Genomic DNA, 26,212 nt, shown 5'->3' with positions numbered 1-26,212 from the left:
CAATTTGACTAGACAGGCTCACCTTCGGGCACAACTGAAATGGATACAGCAATATTGAGACCATGGCAGGAGGAGAGAGAGAGAGACAAGGAGAGGAGGAGGTTAAGGGAAGACACACATCCACACGCACACACACACACACACACACACACTCAGCGACGACAACAATGTGACTTAATTGATGCCATGCCACCTCATCAATTGTGATTAAAATGGAATGGGCTTTTTGCGCTTGAAAAGGTTAAAACAAATTGAACGTGGAAATCACAGCTGGTAATCACAGTCTGTACAACACCAGGCTTTTAATTAACCAGGCCTGCTGCCATCATTCATCTTCTCACGTTTAACACGAGTGGGAGGACATCGCCACTTCACAGGGGAGGGCACCATTGATTTGGAGGCAGAAATATCATACAGCCACCAGTACCTGTTACATCACAGGCTGGCTACTCCTCTTTCTATCAGTTCGTGGGATGATGAAAAGAGCTACACACTCATCATGCAGCTTACATGCTCCTTCTCCATGATGTCAATTTCATCCCGTGTCGGTCAATAATGACAATTCAATAAATAGCGCTGGCAGGCAAACATGAACGTGCATTAGCTTCATCAAGCCTCCACTCACAATATAACAAGAACAAAGACCTTTGATGCCCTATTGATTTCCCTGGCATCTCCTTTCTTTTAAACCAATGGCATGGTCATTGCAGCCTTAGTGGTCAGTGTATAACGGCTGCTTATACACATCTCAATCGTTCCTAAATGATTAGATATTTTTCAAAAAACTAAAGACCTCTGGCATTGCCCCTTACTGTGGTTGTCACTCTCCAGGTGCCACTTGACACACACGACCAGTTTGGGTCCAATGACCAGACCCCTCTTAGAATGTGTTGAAAACCAATACAAGTTGCGTTGTTTTTAACACATCTCTGTGTCTAGATAGGGACAACACAGCTTGTGTTGTTTCCAACACGTTTGTTTTAAGAAAGCAGTCTTTCTAAAAACCGCTGCATGAGACCTGACGTAAGGGAGAGCTGTTGGTGATCTGATATCCATATGTTGTTATTTACAGACACTGAAGGCAACATCATTTCATTCCTGTTGTTTTTCTTCACTTCATTCCTTCAAAACAATGTCTTCACACCTCAATCTTTTGTAAACGCAGTTGAAAACAGTGAGGAGAGATGTTTTTGTGCTAGCTTGTTAGGGTTAATGGAGTACAATGCATTGTGTTATATGGAGAGCTGCTGCCACCTTGAGGTTGCTTTAACAGATGCACACACACACACTAATTCAGGGGCAGTCTGAGGTCAACAAATAATTTCACTGCAAACTTTATCACTTGTTTCCAGGAAAGGAATTAAAAAGTTTACATGCTGTGTTACAAACAAACACAGACAAAAACACTCACACAAACAAGGGGGGGAAATTCAAAGATTTTATTGCAAAATAAGCTAAATGTGCTGTGTTAACAAAAATCATTTATAATTGGCTCCTGCATGGCTAAGTAAATAACAATGTAGATGAATTTGAAACCTGCCTCCCCCTGGAACACAGGCTTGTATGTCGGTGGTGTTGCCTTTTTGCTCACAAATTGCCCTATTTTTTCTGTAGTTGCTGGGCATTAGCCTACAAAAGCTGCAGGGATACACTGCTGCCTCAGCACCACTGTTCTTAAATAGAAATGCAAATAGAAACAGATACAAAGCAAAACCTTTGATTACTGCCGACTTTTCGAAGCAGAGTCCCTGAGCGGAGAGAGAGAGGAAGTGAAGAAGCCCAGCACTCCTTGTGTAATCTCTTGGGCAAGAAACTCCAGTGACTTTTTTCTTCGGGTAGCTGCTTGTCTTAGGAATATTTCGCAATAAGAGTACAAAAATGAATATCTATAAGGCAGCCAGTTTCCTTGCCCATATCATTAAAACAAAGCCAGTTTCCTTGCCCATATCATTAAAACAAAGCCAGTTTCCTTGCCCATATCATTAAAACAAAGCCAGTTTTAACCAAAGGCTTTGGAAGGAGATTCAAGTCAATTGTCTTTTGGGCGGTGGGGTCGAAGTCAATTACTGGTCTTAAAAAACTATTTTATTATTACCAATATTAAAGAGATAAAAAAACAACTACAACACTGGCACAATAAGTGGTCTTAAAAACACCAAGCCCAAGACATAAAAATAAAGCGCTTCGGGGAGAAAAGGCATGATTATATTTAAGTTAAATTTATTTTGATCATAGAGAGTTTTGTATGTTCCAGTTTCATGTTAAAGCACTGATTGCTAAAACGGCTGAAATCAGTTATTACTTTGAGAATTAACTCCCAATTAAGATCAAGATATGATGACCTTTTTCTAGACTTATTTATGAAGGGGCAGCTTATCTTTCTACACAAAAGCCTTTTCTCCTAAGGCGGATTTAAAAAAGGGGGTTCCATAAATCTGGCTGACTTCTTTACAACAGACCGGTACCTTTTCACATACCAACTCAGCCATAGCTCTAGTGGTTCTGACAGTTCAGTACAGTTCAGTTCAGTGCATTAGAGAAGGGCCAAGTCTTTCCAGAGCAGACCCCTTTTTCAATCGTCTTTCTTGTCGGAGGTGCTCTCCTCCTGGCTGTCGTCTGAGCGTGCGCAGGCATAAGAGCTCAGGAAGTCCTGGTCCTCCCCCTTGAGGGCTTGGTAGCGCTGCAGCTCCAGGTAGGTGGTAAACAGTTTGGCATATTGCGGGTGCGTCAGGGCGAAGGTCCGGAACTCAGCTGCACGGAGACACAGAGAATTACTATGAGAACCCAGTAGGAGGCAGAGTGTATACAGCTCTGGAAAATATTAAGAGACCACTGCACATTTTTCTGATGTTATCCTACGGTTGCTGAGTGACATTCAAAATTAAAAGAGCACTGCAAATTTGAATATGAACATCAACTCATTTGAATGTCACTCAGCAACCGTAGGATGACATCAGAAAAATGTGCAGTGGTCTCTTACTTTTTCCCCAGAGCTGTACATATACATACAACAGCTCTGGAAAGAAATATGTCATCCTCCGGTTGTTGAGTGACATTCAAATGAGTTGACAGTCATATTTAAAATTAAGAGATCACTGCAAATTTAAATATGACTGTCAACTCATTTGAGTGTACTAATATAAACTACACTCACAATAGGTAATGTGGCCAGACCCATCTGCATCGATGTCTTTGAAGAGTTTGGTGACATTGAGATCACATACGCCCAAAGCAGAGCGTAGCATATGAGCAAATTCCTCTCGACTGATGCTTTGGTCATCATCAGTGTCAAAGAGCTGATGAGGGAACAAGATGAAAATTACTGTGACATAAATGATACTGTACATTCAGCAATGATCTAACTCCTCTATTATGTAAACAATATCTGTGCAAGCGGAAATAAAGACCTATAAACCCATCAATATCCTGTCTGACTCATTACCACAACACCTCCTCAGGCATGCGGCATACTAACAAGGAAATGGTTCATGTACTAAACTGGACAGTAGTTTCCCACATTATGTATGCAGTGCTGTTTGTACCTGAAAAGCCATTTGAATAACCTCTTCTGTGTTGGCAGGTCGGCATAAAACAGTAACACCAATGACATACTCTCTAAAGTCAATGGTACCGTCCCCATCCTGCAAAAAGCAGACCAATAAATTATTAAGGTTTTTTTTTTTTCATCTGGCAAACTTACTGACCAACCAATCAATATATCACAAACACATAAAAACCACAAATATTTGTATACATAAATTATAAAAATACAAAACAGATATTAGACAAACACACAACCAATTACCATCTCTCTCATAAACACATCCAAACAGAGATACACACATACCCTGTCAAAGAGATTGAACAGTTCTTGGAGGACAGGAGTAACAGGAATCTTGAGGTAGTTTGCAAACTCCTCGATCTTAATGCGACCGCCCTTGCAGGAGTTGGCTATGGCGGCGAAGCTTTCAAGTTCTTTCTGGATGTTGTCCCATTTCAGGCTATCAGAGACCAAGAGAGGAGATAGAACACCTTTCAAATGAAAATCACATGAGATAAATCACCATAAGCAGATGATACCTGGATCTTGAGCCAACAGCGCGTGCATCAGATCTAGACAACACAGGACCTTAACTAACAAAGTAGCTTTATTTAAAATTGGCCTCAGTTTGACAAATATACTGTTGAAGAGCATATATTGTTGTTGAAGCATTTGAAAAATGGTGCATGTTGATCTAGGTCAGTAAGCGACTCCTATTGATCTTGTTCACAAAACTTGGGCACAGATTGATTGCCAGCAATGATGAACAAGAGAAAAAAAGCTGTGATGCTAGTGCAACTGATGGACCAGACTGAGTTGTGTAGAAACCTGTACAGCTACCAAACATTCCCTAATTAACGGAAATGATTGTTCGTGAGTACTGCTCTATTCATATTTTTTTAAGATTGTTGGAATGTTTTGCTTGTAGGCTTGATTGAACAAATATCTCAGAGATAAAGGCAATATTAATGCTTTGAAATGTCCATATGCTCACTACATGATCCATCTGACTTGGCCAAATATGTAACCCTCATGGATAACAGCTACAGTGAGCTGGTGTACTGTGATCCACGGTTGTGTTCAGCCTTACTCCAACTTCCTGCTGATCTTGGTGAACTCCACGAGGCCAGCCTCCATAGGAAGGGTCAGTTCCCCAGCAGAGATCATGAGCCTGCAGTCCTCAAAGGTGTGGTCCGTCACTGGGACGCCCAGGGCTCTGCAAAGGTGCACAAGCACATGAGTGCACTGTTTGCTTGTTTTGCAGCAGTTCATAAAGTTATTCCTAATTAATGTTCATAAAGGCATTCTTTTCTATATGCAATGTGAGCATCTGTGGTGATAGATTCTGAGGTAACTCTTTGTGCATCCTTTATGTTCATTTTCTGCACTGCGTTTGTAAGTGTAGCAGCATGCCTTTGCCTTGCGAAAACAAGCCAAGACACTTCAAAAAATAAATCGATACCCACAGTATATGAACCACACAAAAGTACATATATATACACAATATGCACTAATGGACATATAGCACATGCATCCTTGCACACTATGCGTGCATTTTATATGTGCATGTAAAGCTCATGCATTCCTGTGCACTATGCAAGTGCTAAGTATGTGCATGTTATATGTAACAGAGGAACCAAGAGAAAAGAGGAATAAAGATGATGCTTTACTCGGCCATGACTCCTCGCACTTTCTGTGCAAAAAGATAGGGGCTTTTCTTCTCAGCCTCAGTGGGGATTTGAGTGGGCAGGAACTATAAAATAAAAGTCACACATGTCAGAGGTCCTCCCATAGAACAACACTCTTGCAACATTCATGGCCAGTCACATGACATGTATAGCAGTCACTTCCATGTGCCAAAGCAAGAGTTGCAGAAATAAAGAAGCAGGGGTTGGGGGTAGGGGTACTCTGTGTGTGTGTGTGTGCGTGGTGGGGGGGGGGATGGGGTGGCCAACCTCAATCTCCACCGTTGTGTAGAGCTGACACAGAGTCAGAAGAAGCAAAGTTCCCCTGCAACACACACACGCAATTACTCACACCATCTCTACTAACATCTCTCACTCCTTTTCTCTCTCACTCATTCTCTCTCTCTCTCTTTCACACACACACACACACACACACACTCACTCACCTCATCACACCCACAGAGAGCTGCTTTTATACACAGAACATGGTAGATCTAATAATACTGAACTTCATTTAGCAACTTCCTGCACACCTCTTGCACCTAGAGGGCTAAATGCTGGACTAATCCCTCAGCCTTGAAACAGTATTTCACAAACAAGCTTGAGAACAGTTCAACAGTTTGGTAAAAGGGACAGGAATATCAAACACAAACATACAGTTTTGCAAGGTAACATAGATATTTTAAGAGTTTGTTTGGTAGATGTTTAGCTATCAAGCAAAAAATAAAGTACATACGAACTTGGGCCTTGCCATGTCCAAGTCACATTGTCCTTTGGGGAGAATATATACAGTCATTAATCAGCTATCAACAGCTGTGCTATAAATACAGATGCTTTATTGCTTGTTTTTTAATTTAACAGGTTGGTATTTAAGTTAGCCGGTGGTACTGACCAGTTTATTGGGGTATCTGAGGATCACAGGTTGTACTGGGACACCAGGGATGAAGGCACCTGGGAAAGAAACAATAATCCTTTACACATTATACTTTCTCTCCCTCTCACACACACACGGTTTCATGACTACTGATTTTTACTGGTTGACGGTTTTCATAATAGTTGTCGACTAGTCGCTACGGTGACCGGTACAGTGCTGTTGCTAACATTACTGCTAGCGCTAGCTGTTGGTTGAAACTTGCAGGTAACAGACATGTTCTTGTTGTACTTTAGTTATGCACAACGTAACAGACACACAGAGAGACAGAGTTCTTTACCTACCAAACAAATGCAAATGTGAATGCAAAAAAGCTGAGTGATGAGATGGCATCGAAACAGTAGGCAACTGATATTTAAAAACAAAATTGTCTGATGGGATCTGACTTGTGCTTACATGCTTGCAAATGTGTGTGTCCACTAAATAACGGTGCCATAAGGGAGAGGTCAATTTGGGACACTATTTACAGCCTGGTGCCTCTGCTTTTGTCCACTTCTGCTGACCACATAACCAAACCTGCCACATGAGTGGGGGGGAGAGAGAGAGGATCCCTCACAAAACACCATGAACTAAAAAAAGAGATGCCACTCTCTTCCTAACACATAACTGGCAAATTTGTATGGTGGAGCTTTGTTTTTGAGTTATGACATCTACACTGCACAGTCACAAAACAGACACTAAGGCTACAATTGCTAAGTTTGGAGGGAGCTTGTTTGGATAGGTGTTGAAGCAGATTATGAAATTATGCTTAAAGAATACTTAGCATATTGCTATAGAATACTTATGAAATTTGAAATTTCAGATCATCTAATAAGCAAGCTAAGTATATAACTAGCACACTTATGCGAAGGCCTACTACTACTACTACTACTACTACTACTACTACTACTACTACTACTAAAGAACGAACTCATAACCAATGGTACATGGACAAAACACCTGTGAGCCATGGATGTAAATTCAAAGACAGTTATAAGTGTACAATCTGCCCACCTTGTTTGAATGAGATAAGACAGGATCGATTGGTACACGTTCCCTCAGGGAAGATCAACACCTAAAATGAACACATCTGTCAGCACAATGCCACATATATACAGAACACTAGTAAACTAGTGAACTCTTCAGCCATTTCATCAAGTGGTCCTACAAACAGACACTTGTTATTGTACAAAAAAGCTAGTTTCAGGATGGGAGAATGAGGAAGGAAAACACTTTAAAAATGGCAGTCTAGCAAATGAACTATTCTGTGTTAGCATGTAGCATGTAAGAGTACAGAGTAGGCGTTGTGCTACAGAAGTCAGACAGGATGTTAAAAATGGGTTTATAGATCGCAATATCTAAATATTTCCCCTGACGCAGATATCTTTCACACATACAGAAATAAGATCATTGCTGAATGTACCATTGAGGAAGGAAACCGCAGTGTGTAAATATCCTGCAGGTAAAACGCAACTGGCTGTATGGGCGGCAACTTAACCAAGTAATACGTGGTGTGCCCTGATCTCATTTGGGTGACCTACACCTTAATACATTTGCACCAATTATAAGCCTGCTCCAATAGGTCCTTTTATGCATTATGTATTCTGGGCATGGGGTTTATCAACTGTTCTGACCTGGATGTATTCACAGTGCCCTCCAGAATTATTGGCACCCCTGGTAAAGTTGACTTTTGGTGATTTATGGTAATCTCCCAAATGAAAACAATAAGGAATAATCCAACCTTGAAAGGAGGCATTAATTCTGGAGGACAGTATATGCAGCCAACAATTTTTAAAAATATATTGTGCATGACAATTATGGAATGTCCATTTCAAAACATAGAGCAAGAATGAGATCATGCTACGTTGGGGAAGTCAAGTCTGATTTCTGAGAGAATGATCTTCTTTGGAACAGACTACCGCAAACATACAAAAGAGGGGAGACATGTGAAAACTACAGACCTGAGGCCAGACTCCTCCTGACGTGGACCTGCTCTCAATCTCCTTTATGGTGTTCTTACGAGAGTCTGGATCTTTACGAGAGACCAGCACAGGCTGCAGACAACGCAGAAACCCTGTTCTCGCACACAAACACACACACACACACACACACACACACACACACACCTTTTAACGGCTCAGTCAAAATGACTGAAAAAAACATCCCTACTATGAGAAACCGGTTCAAATACTTTACACAAGTAAGCAGCTCAACGGTCATGTTGTGAAATACCTCACAGCTTTTATGAACCCACTGACTCAACCTCCCTTCCATGATGGAGAATGCAGACAACATTCCTCCTTAACACGCCATATTTCTCCTCAAACTATAACACAAAACCAATCCAGCTCCAACTCACTGCCAAATATTGGCGTGGACAGGGTCTCTGAGCGGGAAATTGTACAAGGGAGTCCAGCGATGATGCACACAATGGCGTCGAAGAAGCTGGAGTGTGGTGCAACAGCCAAGATGGGCGCCTCACCGCTATCCGCCTGTTTGCCTTTCACCACCCACCGAAAGCCCAGGCCGAAGAAGTACATCCGGCCCAGAGCGGCTATCACCGTCCGGCACACAAACCTGCGGAGTGAGTGAGTGCTCACAGTCAAAGGTCATAAAACCACCTGAAGAACTTCTACGGCTAATGACCTCCTTACACCAAACAACTTTGACAAGATTTGGGAAAGATTCTTGAAAGATTGGAGTCTTTCGAGTAAAGTTTGAATGGGGGGCATTAGTTAAAAGACTACAATCTTTCAAGAATCTTTCCCAAATCTTGTCAAAGTTGTTTGGTGTAAGGTGGCCATACAATGACATTTCTCCTGACTCTGGGTGTGGTGTTCCTTATTTACACAACACAATCATGTGGGACAGCTTTATCATTACTTTGTGTGTTGCTGAGCTCATTTTGGGTGTTGCAGCATTAATTGATAAGATATCCTTAGGTGTGTGAGTGAGTAGCAGTTAATTTCCTTCCTCATCACATTTAACAAGGACTGATGGCATGCTGTGGGGGAAACACGTTATGCTTTATAACTTGTGGTTCATCAGCCCATCTTATCTCTCTCCACTTTTCTGTTTCAGCTAAGACTGACATTTTATCACTAAAAAACAAATTGACTACTCGTGAATCACACATTTGAATCCAGTGAATGAATGATTCATTCAGTATAGTCAGTCAATCTGCAGGCAAGGACAGTTGGTAGTCTCAGGTTGCCTGATAGTAGATAGATAGATATCCCCTTTGATCCCCAAGGGGAAATTCAAGAGTATCTTGAATTATCGGTATTTATCGATCTATTTATAGTATCTGTGTTAGTAAGAGTACTCAGTGTTTACCTTCTCCATCCCTTCATGGGCTCTACTGCTCCTTTGAGGGGCATTCTGAAAGTGACTAGAGTAGCCAAAGGCCATGTTACCAGGCACACCAAGATCAGCCAGACAGACCGAAGTGGCAGCAGCACCAGCCCCAGGAGTGCACACTAGAGAGAGAAAACACAGTGGTTTTAGGCAGAGCAAACCCACCAAACACCACTCACATGGTTGGGCCACTTTACATTCCCATATGGTCTGAAGCCTCTCCCTCCATAGCCATTCACACTAATGAACGTACTACTAGAGCAGCTGCTGCTCGAAAAAAAAAAACACTTTCCTTTCACTAAATCCAAACCCGTAGAGGGATTTAGAGAGGTTGCACAGTTGAGTTCATTGTTACTGTTTCAAAACGAGTGAGTAGTATTACAGGATCAGATTAGGTCGATGGCTATGGGCAACGTCAGCAGTAGTTAACAGAGGGCAATTCATTATCAACCTTCTGGTTAGAGCGAATAACATGGCAGTTCTGCATTGAATTGAAGTGATACTCACTTTAATTTTTTCGGCCTTGGTTATTTTCTGTTCTAGGACAAACGGATTGAGAACCGCTGGAAGAAGAAGTGACTGTTGCCTCGGCAGAGCGAACACTCTCTGCGGCGGCATCCTTACAGGGTTAACTTCGGTTCAAAGAGGTTAGAGATGATGACAGCGGATGTCTTCCTCAAAGGCCAGAACACATTTTGCTACTGTCCAACATCTTAAATGCGCGCATCCGCGCAATGGCGCATCGCGAAACTTGCGCATTTCCTAGTTGTGCATAGCTAGCGTCAAACAGATCGGAGGGAAATAGGAGTAGTGTAGCACTCCTAGCCCCTCCTCTCGAATCTAATCCTATTCTGAGATGCAGTGACAAATCAAGTGGAACTGAGGACGTCCTTATGAACACAGTTATGTGTAAAGGCCGCTGGTATTGAAATCCTAATTAGCCTAAATAACGGCCCGGTCTTTGGAATAACTAAAAAACAGTATGGCAATGCACCCTAATCAGAGTTCTTGTGATTTCGCCTCAGAAAATCAGTGTTGCTACCCAAAACGGATAATAACTGTCCCGATTTCTCTCGTGCGCCCCCTATGAAACTACTCGTCCTCCACTCTAAAAATGGCGACGGGTAAATATGGAATCAAACATATACTGATAGGCTCATAGGATAGGCTACATTTCGAGTCATGTCCAAGGGCATTGGTGACGTATGGTCATATCCGTGCATGCTCAGTATTGCTCAGCTCAGCTCAGGATCAAGCACGGTTACAGTATTTCACCACAGGATGTCACTGTAAGTGTAGCGGATCTCTCCAACTCCACCACAAAGGACGTAGACCCTCACACCAATGCGTTAACTGCTTTTTTGTTTAAGGGGTTTGCAGCTCCTGTCGTCAACCAACATGTACACACAAACAGGGAGGCACGGGATAAAGTCAGATCAAGCCCTGCCACACTCAGCATTTACATCCTCTCAGAAGAAAAATAGTATAATTACCTGTCGTCAACCAACATGTACACACAAACGGAGGCACGGGATAGAAGTCAGATCAAGCCCTACAATAAGACAAAAAACAATAAGTTCCCGTTCCTCCATATAATGTTGGTAGATACGGCAATACCCCGTTCGCTAAGTATTTTTCACTTTTAAATTGCGTTCTCCAACGGCATCTCTCTCCAACGTATATAATCTAATTTATGGTTTAAACATAAGCTATCCTAAGATAAATTGTCCCGACATTACAAAACCCCATTAAGAAAGACAACAAACAGTATACAATTAATTCATAACAGTAGGCCTATATAATTAATTCATAACAGCAAATTGAATACTCTTGACGTTACTTAGTAGCCTAGGCTATAGTTTATAGATAGATAGATATACTTTAATTATCCCACAGGGAAATTCAGTTGTTTCAGCAGCCTTAAGAACATACAGCAAGCACACCACACGCAGACATATAGTCCACATACATTACATTACAACAAGAAATTACTTTCACCCACAAGACATAGCATATGGTAGCTGTCAAGGTACCATACACATCCAAGTACCAAAGTGTAACTGCCTAATAAGACATAAATCAAGACAATTGCCTCCATATTAGATATAAAAGATTAGGCCTAAAAGATAAGTTGTCTCTCTACTCAAAGGAGAGTCATTGTAAAGTGCTATTGTTGTGGGTAAGAAGGTTTTCTTATATCTGTCCTTACTGCAACTGAGTCAGCAAAACCGCCAACTAAAAACACTTTGTTGTTTTGCCAGTGTACTGTGTAGGGGATGTGATGCAACATCCTCCTTTCTACCACCAACTCTAGAGGCTCTAGAGTAGTCCCCAGCACAGAGCCTGCTTTCCTAATCAGCTTGTTCAGTCTGTTAGAGTCAATGGTCCTGATACTGCTACCCCAGCAGATGACAGCAAAGAAAATTGCACTTGCTACCACAGACTGATAAAACATTTGTAACATCTTAGTGCACACATTAAAAGACTAAAGCTTCCTCAAGAAATAGAACCTGCTTTGACCCTTCTTGTAGACAGCCTCAGTGTTATGCTTCCAGTCCAGTTTATTGTCTATGTGAACCCCCAGATATTTATAGTTCTCCACCACCTCCACCTCTTCCCCCAGGACAGTGAGGGTGTTAGTCCTGTTCCTGCTAAAGTCCACCACCATCTCTTTGGTCTTGGCCACATTCAAGAGCAGGTGGTTGCTACCACACCACTCCACAAAGCGATCCCGCCTGTACTCTGTTTCTACCCCACCAATGCAGAGTCATCTGAGAACTTCTGCAGATGGCAAGACCCAGAGTTGTATTGGAAGTCAGAGGTGTAGAGTGTGAAAAGGAAAGGGGATAGCACAGTCCCCTGAGGTGCTCCTGTACTACTGACCACCCGCTCAGACACACAGCCCCCCAGCCGAACAAACTGTGGCCTATCTGAGAGGTAGTCCATAATCCAGGAAGTGATGGTGGTGGCCAGCTGCATCCTCTGCATCTTCTCCCCCAGCAGCCTAGGCTGGATGGTGTTAAATGCACTGGAGAAATAAAAAAAACATGATTCTCACAGTGCCACCTGCTCTATCCAGGTGAGAGTGGACTCTCTGGAGCAGGTAGATGATGGCATCCTCCACTCCCACCTTGGGACAGTAGGCAAACTGTAGGGGGTCCAGGGAGGGGGCCAGGGAGGGGGTCCAGGGAGGGGGGCCACCAGTGGTCTCAGATGGGCCAAAACCAGCACCTCTCTCCAGCACCTTCATGACATGTGATGTCAAGGCAACTGGTCTATTTCGTTGAGGGCCGATGGAGATTAACAACGTTAGGCTAATATCTTACGCGACTCAATACAGTATCTACATATATTACATGTTTTTATCCAACAATACAAAAGAAAATCATGTATATTTTGTGTATATTTATCTAGTATTTATCAATTATTATCATATTCAATATGATATTGGTCGGAGCGTAGTCGCTATGGACCCTTTCAAGAGAGTTCCATTATCAGCATCATAGTTGGCCCCACAAGACTTCCGTTTTAACATTCCATATGTTATCTTAATGCAGAGGAAGTAGATTGGGGCCCAAATAGAACGTTCAAGCATTGTTTTTGTTTTTATTGTTGAAAGGGTCCATACCTGCCTCACTCAGCATAAACATCAACTGAGGAGGCAGGAAACATTACGGTTGTTATGGTAACCGGAACGGTCAATGTGTAAAATATTAATCATCAACACTATTCACAGTTATTAATTAAATAAAAAAGTAGGCCTACTAACAAATAGATATGCAAATAAATAAAAGGTAGATTTGCTGAAACAGTTTCTCACCATTACATAAGATCTAGACTACTCTCATATTTGAGAAAACAGATTTGGAAATTCAACATACTTTCAATCCCTCCTCAGCCATATAATGTTTTTAACCTCCAGTGAAATTAAAGGAATGATCTTGAAACAACAAATTCAATACAGTAGGTGGACGGATAAGATTCTTCATCTTTATTTTTTTCCAACAACGTATAGAGACAAAGTGCACAAAGCAAATACAACTTACAAATTTAAAACAAACTGTACTGTCAACTCCAGAGTAAAAAGACAAAAAAGTAATTATACAAAACGATTATTTCAACTAAAACATTTCATGGTACTTCCTTGTCATGACTCCATCATGCACCAGACCCTATACAATCCTCAGGCAACCCGTGCCGTGAATCTACCAGCACCATGATTATACATCTAGAAGAAAAATATTACGGACTGACTTGACAGTAATTTGGTCTCCATGTGTACAAAACACATTTATATAAAAAAGTGCTTGCCTTTAAGTAATCATTGTGAAATATTTACGTGTCAAATGTTACTACACAAATATGGTTATCCATTTTGTGAAGAATACAAGAACCATTTTTACAAGGTTGTATGTTCAAAAACTGATACCTTTTGACCTGTCATAATCAGATACCTTACAGTAAAGCACCATCCGATTTGTATGTAATGGGGACATACCTGATGTCTCTGAATACTTGATGTGGAAATAGTTTATCATTCAGGATTGGGGAACTTCAGATCAAAATTATTCACCTTCAGCATTACAAAAAAACAGCAAATATCACACAGTAATATAAAAAAGACTTTTATGGTTCATCCAGTTTGCCTATGTTCAGCTTGCAAAGAGGGTTCAAAGATTTATCACTACTGTGACTTGGCCTTCCGGCAGGCTGGGTGGCAGGTTATATTAGTTGATTGGTAGTTACAGTCTTGCAAGTGCGGGGGGGTTGTTGGTGGGCGAGATCGCCATGGTAACATGGTTTGTGATGACGGTGGACTGCACTACGGGCCAGGGTCAAAGGTCATCACAGAATGCCAGTGGCTTAATGTCCAACAATCACTCAGCAGCGCAGCCAGTCTGCTTTGACCTCGCCCACTTTGGTTATCTTCAGACTGCTGTCATCCATCTTGAGATAGTAGGAATCCTTGAAAAAGTAGCTGTGACCTGTCAAAACAGAGACCACAGGCAGACATCAATGCACATGATACTGTATCCCCCCCCCCAAAAAAATATCATTTTCTTTTAATTTCTGACTCTGTTCTCTTTGTCTCCTACAGTTTGGGCTTTAAGTAGGAGAAGAAAAGGTTGCTTACTCTGTTCAACTGTCTTGCAGAACTATTCCAAGACAGACCAACTCCTTTAGTAATTACTTTGTTTTTCTGTTATTATTGGTTTGTGTACCCAGGTAGTGTAGACTGTGGAAAAGTCCTACTGTAGCCTACTGCTGAAAACAATAATCAGGCCGGGCCACAGATCCAGCTCTAACAGCTGCTTGGGGGATAGGTCAACAGTTTGCAGTGAAGTTACTTTAGTGATGAGGGACTGACTGGCTAGCCTTCCCAAAAGCTATTTCACTAAATGTTTAATGTGTGTGTGTGTGTGTGTGTGTGTGTGTTTTTGTGTGTGATGAGGTTGATAGAATGGTGTTTGGGCTTTATGAAACCTGGGAGGTTTCGTATGGTCCCTGTGGACTCACATAGACCTTTGCACATCTCAAGCACAAATGTACAAACATAGCTCTGCCACATTCTCCCTTTCTCTAATCTCTTTGTCTTTCTCTCTCTCTCTCTCTCTCTCTCATCCTCTATTTCTCAACCTCTTTGTTTTTTAGTCTGCCGATGAACGGATGGACAGGCCCATGCAGGAAAAATGACCTCAGTCCTTGCAGGGTTATGGTGTCTGTGGGCCTTTCTGCCGTGTTGTTGGAGGCGCAGTGCCAGCTGTAATGGGGCCCGCCTGGAGCTGCTGCCAGGAATGCTCAGCCAGGCTCCAGCCAGACGGCTCCCCCTGATGGGACCAGGAGAAGCTCAGACTGCAACAACAAGCAGCTTCTTGCTGGGCTCCAGTCAGCTATAGGTTAGGCTAGGCTAGGCTAGGCTAGGCTAAGCTAAGCTAAGCTAGGCTTGCTTATCATTCTGGTTCAGGCTGAGAGATATGCCTATGTTGTTTGGGCTGGACTCAGCCAGGTTTTGTTAGCTTAGGCTAAGGCTAGGCATGCTTACCATTCTGGTTCAGGCTGAAGGCTGCATCTATGTTGTCTGGGATGCCGTTCCAAGCATCTGCGATCTGCTTGGGGAAGCCAGGATCCATCTTCTTCTTGGCCTCGTTGAACCTGGAAAATTAAATGCAAAATATTTTGCCATATGCATTGACAGCGAACATTATGAAATTTGCTTGATCACTCCATTATGCCTTCTTCAGCCAAGGGTGCAAAATGTGAGATAAAATATATTTTTTTGTAAAACAGTGGGTGAATGATAACTTTCTCAATATTGGGCTTTGACTCAAGTCATACCTCCAGAACCTGCTTCCAGCAAACAGGTAGGTCTTCTTGCTCTTGCTAAAGGAGAAGGCTGCATCTACGTTGTGTACGTCTGATGGCAGGCCGATGGAGGAGAGGGTCTTGGGATAACCTCTCTCTAATGTGCTGCCTGAGAAGATGTAAATCTCATTCCCTGGAAGCAGAACACAGAATCAGTCAGCACAACAAGAATAGGAAATGGTCATTAGACCTCACACACAACCTGTGGGTGTTCACCTCTGAACAATGATGGATTTGTGATTCAGTAAACATTCACAGTCAGTGTACCTCCTTTGACTTGTACCAAACCTTGGCTAATATGACAGCACATCAAAATTTCCACTGGGGCCCTAGGAATCATTTAAATTATGACCAAATGAAAATAGTTTTTCACTAAAAATAAACCAGAGAAAAAACAACTGTATCATCAATTCTGACTACTCCAAGTAGGCAACATGAAAAATGTGACCTCATTGCATGATAATTTGAAGGGAGAACTTGAATGAAAAAAAAGACCAGACATGCTTGTCAAATAAATCTCCTTCAGGATTGGGGAAAAAATTTGTTCAGACAGAGCTTTGCTTTCAATATCTGTTGAGAAGAACCTTGCCTGAGACCCATGGAAATCTGTTTAAGGGAGCATGCACGGAGGCATGCCACGCATGGCATTTATTAGCACAAGCCACAAATATATCAAATGTCTGAAGCAGGGTGAAAAACCACATTCTAATGGTAAAACCAGGTCATTCACTTGTGGTTCAGAGATTACGGCGCTGATTTATATTTCAGTCAGCTTCCAGTAAAAGTAAATGTATTATGGAAATTTCAACCATACACTTATAAGCAATTTTTTGCGTAAGGGGAAACGTGATGGTGTGAGTTATATTGGCATGGAGGTAACGTGATTTGAGGTTTTTACGGTGGTGCAGTCGAACTGGGTCAGCTTTAGCCTATACTGTACCTGCAAAGAACACGGTCTTCTCCTCCAGTGGATTCTCGTAGGCGGCGTCTATCTTCTCTGGAAGCTCACTCCAGAATGTGGCCACCAACATCGGGCCCGTGGGCTTGGACATGAAGTTGGCAGACCTGAAAAGGAACCTGGAAAAGGTAGAGAGAGAGAGAGAGTGAGTGAGTGGGTGAATGAGAGAGAAGAGGGGCCAGAAAGGTGAGTAAGGAGAGATGCAGGAACGGAGGAGGGGAGGAGGATGAGGAGGAGGAAAAAAGAGAGTGTCAGAAGTATCAGATGAGGAAAAAAGGGAGAATAGACAAAGAAGAGAGCAAGGAGGATATAAGGGAAAAAGAAAGAGTGAAAGAAACAGAGGAAGAGAGCAAAAGGAGAGAAGCGAAGCAATAGACAGAGGATCTCGACAGGCCACAATGGCGTGATTCATGGGAGCATCTGGTTCTCGTTATGGCTGAAGGTGCCGACGCCAGCGGAACAAGCCTGCACTTGCCCGGATTTCCAATATGAAGCACAGCCACTGCTACAGCAACAGCAACAGCAGCACCAGCACTCACTTCCCCCTGCTCCTTTCCACTGACCTATTTTTCTAAAAGCCAAAATAGTTTTGCGAGTCTCTGCAGCCACTTCATGCGATGCTAGATTGGGATTTTTCAGGAAGAGTTTGTTTTGATAGCCTACATTTCTGTGACATTGCCATTAAACAAATATTTAACTGTCCACGGCCTGTCAGCTAACCTCAGCTCTCTCAACTACTTGTCAACTGAAACAAACCATAACCTACCCCTAACCCTGACCTTAAACAAACCCCACATCGTGTTCTGACCACTCATCACTGACAGTTTATGCAAAAGTGGGTTTTCAAAATACCCGTAACCAATTCCCTTTATCTTGTATCCTGTAGCCTGTTCCTGCCTTTGATGTCCACCTTAGCCTTCTCTTTCCAATGCAGGGCAGACAGCTTCACACAATTCAAGACTTCAACTAGATTGTTTTATGAAAGTCAAAATTGTTTGTCTGTAACATGCTCTTTTACGCTTTCCTTTTTCATTTCCATTTAACATTTCAACTGTTTGTTTCCAGTTTATATTTTAAACATATTTTTTGCAAAGATAAACTTTGTGCTTTAAATGCTTTACCTTATCTATCAATGGTGCAGCTGCTGAACACTCCCTTAGGGTCACTTGAAAAAGTACAGAATTTCAAGGTCTCTTTTCTCTTTGACTTGTTGCCAACCACAATACTGTATAACTTCTCCTCAGCAGTGCTTCAACCTAAGCTAACCTACACGAATAAAGCAAGGGAACTGGCGTTGGAACAATCATTGTTCCTTCTGAACTGCCGAGATCAGAGGAGCAGTTCCAAGACACCACACCCAACGATTTCCCGGAACGGCTAAGTATGAGTGAAGCCTGTACTCATCTTTCTCCTATTTGCTTGCCAATGAAAACATGCATGGGCAGCACAAAGACCAGGGACCTTGGGCAGTGTGAAATGGCTATTGTGAAATGTTAAGACCTGACAACTTGCTTTTACTGTTTCTTCACCTGAGAGTGTGAATGGGTATGAAGTCAGGTGACAGCGTTTTTTTTTTTTTTTCAGTTTTTCTTTTTAAAAAAGTGATCATACCCAATTCCATTAGTAGTGCAGAAAAATATCCCCCATCCAATGAGTTAAACATCTGTAGTTGTCAGAGCCAGCTGTGAATGTCTGAACTCCAGAGTCATTTTTCCACTCTGAAAGCTGAGACTTTCTCCAAGTAGGCCTGTGAATACAGAGCATCAGGCAGAGCTGTGTTTTTATCTTAACTCTTTTTTGCGGTGGAATTTCCATTTCCATGTCAGTCTTGCTTGAGCCACTTCCAACTCACGATCGTCATCAGAGATGGGTGTTTCGATTGCACTGAGCTTCTGTAGGAAATTACTTTCCAACTTCATCAAATGTCAACCAGAGCATTTTTTTTTTTTTTTTTTTTAAAGCTCTTAACTTCACATCTGAATAAAGCATCACATCAACCCAGCATTAGGCACATTCAGACATAACAGCATTATCAGGGATGGGGAAGGCTAACTACTTATAAACTACACAGCAGCCCAGTAGCTGAAATAACACAAACAGTATTTACACAGCAGTGGCTCTGGCACTGACTCACTGTCTGTTTCCAGTCGGAATGACGCAGGGCGCATACGTATCCTGCCCTATACCTGACGTACACTCACTGCCTAGGTCTGGCCATGCGCTGTTGATGGGATGATGAATAGCAAACCACTGAACGAGAAGTCCTAATTCTGACTTAAAGCAGGATTTGTCTGCAGAGCTTGTGGGTGGTTCGTCTCTGCCCCCGAGCGTACGATTGAAAAGAGTTGCTGGTCTTTGGTATGAGAGCAGCTCTTTGAGTCCAAGTCCCACAGAATTGTTTGTTTTGGATGTGATTCCAAAATGGCTGCCACAGATCTTACAGTATGCTCACCTCAAAAGTAGGGAAGGCCAATGCTGGCAAATAGAGCCAGGGACTGAGGCATATAGAGATGGCTTTTAGGAGCAGAGGCTGAAGTCTGCCTCTCTCTGTTTGCATGTGTATGTGTGTATGTGTGTGAGTAAGTGTGTGTGTGTGTGTGTGTGTGTGTGTGTGTGTGTGTGTGTGACTGTGTGTGTGTGTGTGTATGTACTCATGCATATGTGGGAGGTTACGCAGGATACCAGTTTATTTGGGTTAACGGCTCCCCCAAAGGTCTGTCTTAGACAGGGTTCAGCTGTTGTGGTAAATTGTGTATGCATTGTGCAGCTGGGAATAACAAAGAGTCATGCAGAGTTGAAGCAGAAACGCTGCCGCTGCAAAGCCTAGGGGTCTGAGTCACTGCAAATTCAGAGCACTTCAAGCCTCTGGAAGCAATAGGTCCACCACAGCAAACGTAGACTTGTGGAGGGGTTTCTACGGTCAGTAATAACATACTGTCTCTACCCAGTCTACACTCACGCGACGGATTTAATAGATTAACTACACTGGGTTAAACATATTCCATATGAAAGGCCATTTTCAGTAACATCCTGGATTTAATAAAACATCTAGAGCTGCAACTGACAATTATTTTCATTATCGATTAATCTGTTAATTAATCCTTATTTAAACCTGGCTGCACCTGGCTGTTTTTGTTGCCATTTTTGGAGCCTGAGCTGTCTAGAGAGACCGCATTTTTTACACTGTATTCAGGTGACAAGCAGCTAGCAGATAGTGAAGAGATGTTTACTTTATATGACAAAATGTTATGCTTTGAAACCGCGTAACATCGCTTAGAGCACCTTTAAGAAATGCTATTCTTACTAGTTTTAGTTTTTTTTTTAGCGCTATGACATAAACCATAAAGTTGATAAAATGCAAATGCAAATGGAACTGTGGCTTTAGACTGAATATTTCACTGTGGTTTGCCACAAAGAAACAAAAATGGAGCTTGGCAACTCACTCTCTATCACATATGCTGTATATACCATATGTTTGCGTCAATGTACCTGTCCTTGAAGAAGAATGTCTCTCCCCGAATTTGGGCCACAGCATCGAAGATAATGGGCTCATTGCAGATGTCCATAGGAGTCACTGGGCCCTGAGTAGGTGGAAGGGGTTTGTCTGTAGAAGCGCCTGCATAGAAAAAGAAAATACAAGACTTAGTAAGGAAAACAGAGATGGGTACTGCGCCAATAGAGTGACTCTCCTACTGCACAGATGAGAGACACTGAGGAGTCTGTGGTCTCCATGGCTCACCATAAAGCTCCTGGATGCCACGGATGTCATCGTTGGAGAGCCTGAAGTTCTTGGTGTAGGTGTACACGGGAGCCATCAGGGCGCCTGGGTCCTGGGAGTGCTCCAAGCCCAGAGCATGGCCAAACTCATGGGCCGCCACCAGGAACAGACTGTAGCCTGGAGCCACATATGGGGCAGAGAGTTAGCATTCTGATCTATGGACACAGCGTGAGCATTAAGCAATATCATGACCAATGAATTCAGAGCCAAAGCAACAAAAGCTATGCTATTGCTACACTAGACACTACCCTCATCCATAGATTGTGAACCACCAGTGGACAAGGCTGCTAATCCACTGATGGATAACTACAAACACCAAAAGAAACCACCAAAAGCTGCAGCAATACAAATGACTTTAACACAGTTATTTTTTCCCTAAGGCAACTACTCAGGACCCAGAGGTGTGTGACATTACTGTAGTACCTTGGTCAGGGCAGAAACCCCATTTACGGTCATCATCGAAGCTCTTGGTGACGGCACACCACATCTTGCCATCACTGCGTCCAGAGGTAGTGCAGGAGTCGTAGCTGTTGCCCAGGAAGATGAAGGGGAACACGCAGGGAGCTCCCTCTGAGTTCCCTCCCACCGTGGACATGGCTGCAACAACACCGGTTGTACATTGTGAAATAGGACAGTTCTCCGAAACAACTTTTTTTACTTTTTTAATTGCCACACAGATTTTCCAGGCCTCAGCATGCACTGGTGATCTAATCAGCAGCAACAGAAAATGGAATTCCAAATAACATTTCTTCATCCTTCCTCTATCTTGATTAAAGGGAGTATGTCTCCGAGACCAAAAGGATAAGCCGTGGGAGGCATACAGTACATAGCGACTATGATAGGAAGCAACAGTGCATTTGGGACAACTGCACAAAAACAAATCGCAGTAAACTTGGGCTCTGGATCTGCTGAGACTCTGTGGAGTCAGTCGGGTACGAAACCGAAGCAGAAAAATGTCTGTGGTCGTGATGACACACATTCCTGTATTCTAAAAGATATCTACCACAAATGCTGACAAACATCTTGGCCATACAGTATGTTTATCCTTTTGATTATTTGCTTTGGGGCAATCCTGCAACACACACACACACACATACACACACACACACACACACACACACACACACACACACACACACACACACACACACAGAGTAATACACAAAGTACCCTGCTGCAGGACTGCATTCCCAGTGAATTAAAACCAGATGAAAAGCCTTCTTTACCCGCTCCACTAAGCCAGCCCCCCTGACACAATGGAAAATAAACTCGGCCAGTGCACAGTAAAAACTTTTACAGCCATCAGCGAGACTACCACAAAAATGGAAACCACAGTTTTGGAATGTTCTTGTCTGCAAAAAAAACACAGAAATTGTGCTGCAGATATACTCATCACATAACAGCTAAAATAAAGATGAATCAACACAAACATGTCTTAAACACTTTGTGCTTTCAAAAAGAACCAGTAGTCGACTGTTATACTCATGCATTCCTGAAGCACAGCAACACCGTGAGAAAGCCAACAGTCCAGCACAAGGATAATCATGGATCTCTGTTATTCCATGGTCTGAGGTAAAAACAAAATAGACTGTTCTCTGCTCACAATGTCAACAATGGTGATGAGGATGAATTGAGAGTTTGAAGCTGTATTTTGTAAGTTGGGAAGGTTTGGTGGTCACTTACCGGTTTCGGGACAGAACCCATACTTCTTGTCACGGTCGTAGTCCTCTGTGGTGGCACACCAACGGTAGCCATCATCACGACCTTGGGTGGTGCAACCGTCATATGAATCCCCCTGAAACGTGAAGGGGAACTTGCAGGGGGACCCGTCAGCATTTCCACCCAGTGTAAACAGCACTGCGGCACAAATCACATAAGCCAGTGAGAATGTAGAATAATATATTGGCTGAGTTGCACTGATGTAGACTAAAAAAGCAGAATATACTCTTTACTGGTATATAATATACTGTTCCACTGTAATGTCTGATGCCAACATACATGTACCTTGAGGTGTATAGCAGTTTAGTTTGAAAGACTTAATCATCTATATGTGTGTACCTATTTGTGTCTAAAGCAGTTTTAAAGAATTGGTTCTGTGTTTGAATTGAGTTTGAGTTGTTGTGGTACACAACCCTATGTAAGGATACTGTGTATAACTTAAATTTAAATCACACAGATCACACACCAACTGTGTGGTTTGATCATTAGTAAATTGAAGACAATTGTGCTTGGTTGTTGTCTGAGTGTCTGATGGGTGCATTAATAATACATAAGATATACCAAAACATCAGTACCAAGGACAGCTACCAAAACAAACAGGGTGCAAACATCTTCCTCAGCTCCAACCACTGAATTGTGAATACATAGTGGTTTATCATAACAATCCTAAGTGACGTGAGAGATAGAGCACTCACACTCATGAGGACAGAAGCCATATTTTTTATCGTCATCAAAGTTGTATGTGGTGGAGCACCAGAGGAAGCCATCGTCACGGCCCTGTGAGGTGCAGCTGTCGTACTCCACGCCCATGAAGAGGAAAGGGAACTTGCAGAATTCACCCTCCGCATTTCCAAACTTCACCTTCACCACTGTGAAAATGCACATCACATTAGAAAGTGAAGAACGACTAGCCACAGATCACAAATACACTCAAAAAAGGAGATTGATTCTGTTGTGCAATATTATTTCAACATATCAAGTGTTATTGCTAGGAGCTATCCTTTGAAAAAAAAAAAAAGGCTGGCTCAATAATAAGGCTTGACCCTGACTCATCATTGCCGTACAATACAAATCAGGGAAATTCCCCTTATATTGAGACGAAAAACAGAACAGGACCCAGTGTTCAACCACATGGAGTAATTGCTTAGATCACTTGCAGATTCCTGGCTTGTTTTGCATGAGATCTCAACCATTACTTCCTCCCTCAAAACACTGAGTTTAAAAAAGAAGAAGTAGAGCTGAACTTTTGTACCTTGGCCTTCGCCCAGCGTCCACTGCTCATCATCGTCAAAGTGGGAGTCGCCCCCAATGCCTGGGCCTGGAGCGAAGGCATGGGCCAGGAGGCCATCTTTTCCATCGAAGGGGTAGCCGTCACCATGCTCTGGAGACAACGCAAGGCAAGACAAGGTTACTTATATAGCTCATTTCATACAGAGAGGCCATTTCCTTTACATAAATAAAAGCAAAAAAGAACAGATAAAAACAAGATATAAAAGTATTATTAAAAGCAAGGGAAGTGCGCAAAGTAGAATAAATGCATGAATTAGAAAACATTAAAGTGTTTAAAGTGGAGTTAACACTTAGATTAGAGGTATGAAACAGACACAACATTCTCACATCATCATGTATACCTTTGTGAACAACAGACACAAACAGTCAAATCTGCTACTTCCCTTGCTCCCAAAGATTTATACGCCTGTCAACACTGCTGTGGGCGCATTACGGGAACCAGCATTTATGCACGTCCACTAATCTGACTTCATCGTGGGCAGGTCCACGTAATTTAGGATACACCGCAAGAGATGCTTTTTTCTGACTCACTGTCCTGGCTCGCGGGAGCCGAGTCTAACTGCTCTCCGTGCAGACACCTACTTTGTGCCTGGACATTCCATCGACCTCCTAAATGCTGACCCCATAAAAACAGGTTTGGTTGAAGCAAGATCAGGGTGCGAACACTTTGAGAGTAATTGTGTGTTGTTCCTGACCCACTGCTGGGCAGATTTGGGCTGTGTTCTCACCACAGGATGCACGGGCTGCCATGAAGCTGTCAGCTGTGTGGGCTCCACTAAATTGTGGGAGCCGTTATGGGCTATGATGGGTTCAGCGGAGATTATCATCATTCTGCCAACTAAAATCTGATGATTTATTTTATTTTACTTTTATATATATTTTTTTTAAATGAAGTTGTGTGTGGAAAGAACTGAGACAGATGTTCCGTACCATTGCGGCCAAAGTTGATCATGATGTCAGCTTCTCCGTCCATGATCCTGCTGAAAGTGAGTGGAGTTACGTCACTCCATACTTTGAAGGCACGGAAGAAGGCATCGTCGATCGTCTCCTCATCCAGATCAGGACTGTGGCCAAGAATTCTGTGGGAGAGGAAAGAAAAATAATAATCTGCTTTAATGAAGCATTACTTAAACCTTACTAAGGGCTCCAGTAATTCAGCAGGTAGATTGAAGAATTGGTGACATCAAAGTTTTAGTATGTGTGTGAGTACAATTCTCTAATTCCCTTAAGGAAATACTCAGTTCAGTTGTAAAGCACCTTCTGCACTGCTCTTTGGCTGACCTGACTGGTCACACCTCATTTGTATCTTTTTGAGGTTGTTGAGGTTGGTCAAGCCTACTTCCCAGCTTCTTAACCACCATTTAAAAACAAGGGTCTAAAAAGGGCTATGTTGTTTGTCTTTGGGCCTGGAACCACCTCATACATAGATTTAAAAAAATCAACCATTTCATGCTGGGCAGTGATTGTCTTATTAGCATGTTCCATGCTCAAGTTGTTGATGGAGGTGGTAACCATCTCACAAAATAAACAACAGGGGGCGAAGGATGTTGGCTTCTTAGACCAGCACTTGGAGAAAATGTGTACGCATACACATACAGAAACACACACACACACACAGAGAGAGAGCCATGTTTTTCACCTGTATGTTATGTCCTTCTTGCCCCACACAGGCTTCCTATGGAAGAAATTGTAATTGGCCACATCTGGCACTCCACAGCGGGGCTTTTTCATGATCTCCACAGTCTTATGGTCGATCTCCCCTGTTTCTTGCAGGGAAAAGAACTTCTGCATTTTCTTCAACGTGTCTTTAAGGACCATGAGGTTACATCTGTCTTGTGGGCACCCATAAAACTTATTCAGATAATGCTGTTGATTGGAGAGAAGGAAAGGGACAAAATGGGAACTTGGCTTTACCAAAAGTACAAGCAATTTTCTGCTCCACCCAAACTATCTCCCAAAACTTATGTGAAAGGTCTTAGCTGGTTTCAGTAACTTTAAGCACAACAAATGAAACACAGCTCAGACATTATTAATTAATTTGGTAGTTTTGCTGAAGGGGATCAAACTAAGCAAATAAATAACAGTTTATAAATGCCAATGATAAAAGCCATCAGTAAACTGGACAAAGAATAATCATAGCCTATTATTTGATATTTCGCAGGCAAAAGATTTTATACACATGCACCGTCACATAAAAAAGGGTTGTTAAACATATCAACTGAAATAAAACAGTTTATTCTGGCCATAACTTAACTGAACACAACAAACTACAACACTCTTGAACTCTTACCAGCGCAACTTCTTTGTCCGTTCGGGGACTCTCATCTCCAGGAAACTTGATAATAGGCGAGGGAGCTGCTGAAGTTCTCATTAAGACAATGCACTGTATCAAAAACACTTTCAGGATCAAATGCCTGGAGCTGAAAAACTTATAAAACCCCATGTTTACCCCTATAGAGACAAAACGAATAGGTAGTTTTGGGCTTTGCGCCGTGCACACAGGGTAATATTCCTTTCAGCCTCCACTGCTATTTGACTTTCCTTAGCGGCACATCCTGCTGCCCCCAACCCGATAGAATCAGTTCTGCTTGCATACGCAGTTTTGTGATGC

At 42.4% G+C, this 26,212-nt stretch overlaps 2 protein-coding genes across 3 annotated transcripts; both read right to left on the bottom strand.

Moving 5' to 3' along the window:
* Positions 1 to 1,425: 1,425 nt before the first annotated feature.
* lpcat2 (lysophosphatidylcholine acyltransferase 2) lies at positions 1,426 to 10,683 on the bottom strand. Of its 2 annotated transcripts, none has more exons than XM_048263006.1 (14): positions 10,001 to 10,683; positions 9,473 to 9,615; positions 8,619 to 8,713; positions 8,098 to 8,210; positions 7,151 to 7,211; positions 6,119 to 6,177; positions 5,963 to 5,997; positions 5,497 to 5,551; positions 5,212 to 5,294; positions 4,632 to 4,757; positions 3,848 to 4,001; positions 3,543 to 3,641; positions 3,155 to 3,296; positions 1,426 to 2,751 (listed from the first exon to the last, which is right to left on the bottom strand). In XM_048263006.1, the coding sequence occupies exons 1-14, from the start codon at positions 10,109 to 10,111 to the stop codon at positions 2,573 to 2,575; spliced, it is 1,455 nt and encodes a 484-aa protein (XP_048118963.1). In that variant the 5' UTR covers positions 10,112 to 10,683; the 3' UTR covers positions 1,426 to 2,572. The 2 variants fall into 2 exon arrangements, with proteins under 2 accessions (XP_048118963.1, XP_048118962.1); XM_048263005.1 differs by having other exon boundaries at positions 8,496 to 8,713; positions 10,001 to 10,681.
* A 2,780-nt stretch (positions 10,684 to 13,463) lies between these two features.
* mmp2 (matrix metallopeptidase 2) lies at positions 13,464 to 26,203 on the bottom strand. The gene is made up of 13 exons (XM_048262999.1): positions 25,892 to 26,203; positions 25,241 to 25,467; positions 24,532 to 24,680; positions 23,564 to 23,692; positions 23,007 to 23,180; positions 22,276 to 22,449; positions 21,016 to 21,189; positions 20,554 to 20,709; positions 20,304 to 20,430; positions 16,797 to 16,933; positions 15,830 to 15,989; positions 15,537 to 15,646; positions 13,464 to 14,478 (listed from the first exon to the last, which is right to left on the bottom strand). Exons 1-13 carry the CDS (start codon positions 26,042 to 26,044, stop codon positions 14,375 to 14,377), a joined length of 1,974 nt encoding a protein of 657 aa, XP_048118956.1. The 5' UTR covers positions 26,045 to 26,203; the 3' UTR covers positions 13,464 to 14,374.
* Positions 26,204 to 26,212: the final 9 nt, after the last annotated feature.

Source organism: Alosa alosa, chromosome 14, assembly GCF_017589495.1.
Source record: "Alosa alosa isolate M-15738 ecotype Scorff River chromosome 14, AALO_Geno_1.1, whole genome shotgun sequence".
Taxonomy (NCBI): Eukaryota; Metazoa; Chordata; class Actinopteri; order Clupeiformes; family Clupeidae; genus Alosa; species Alosa alosa.
Note: the sequence above shows the minus strand (reverse complement) of the source record. Positions and strands in the feature narration are given on the sequence as shown.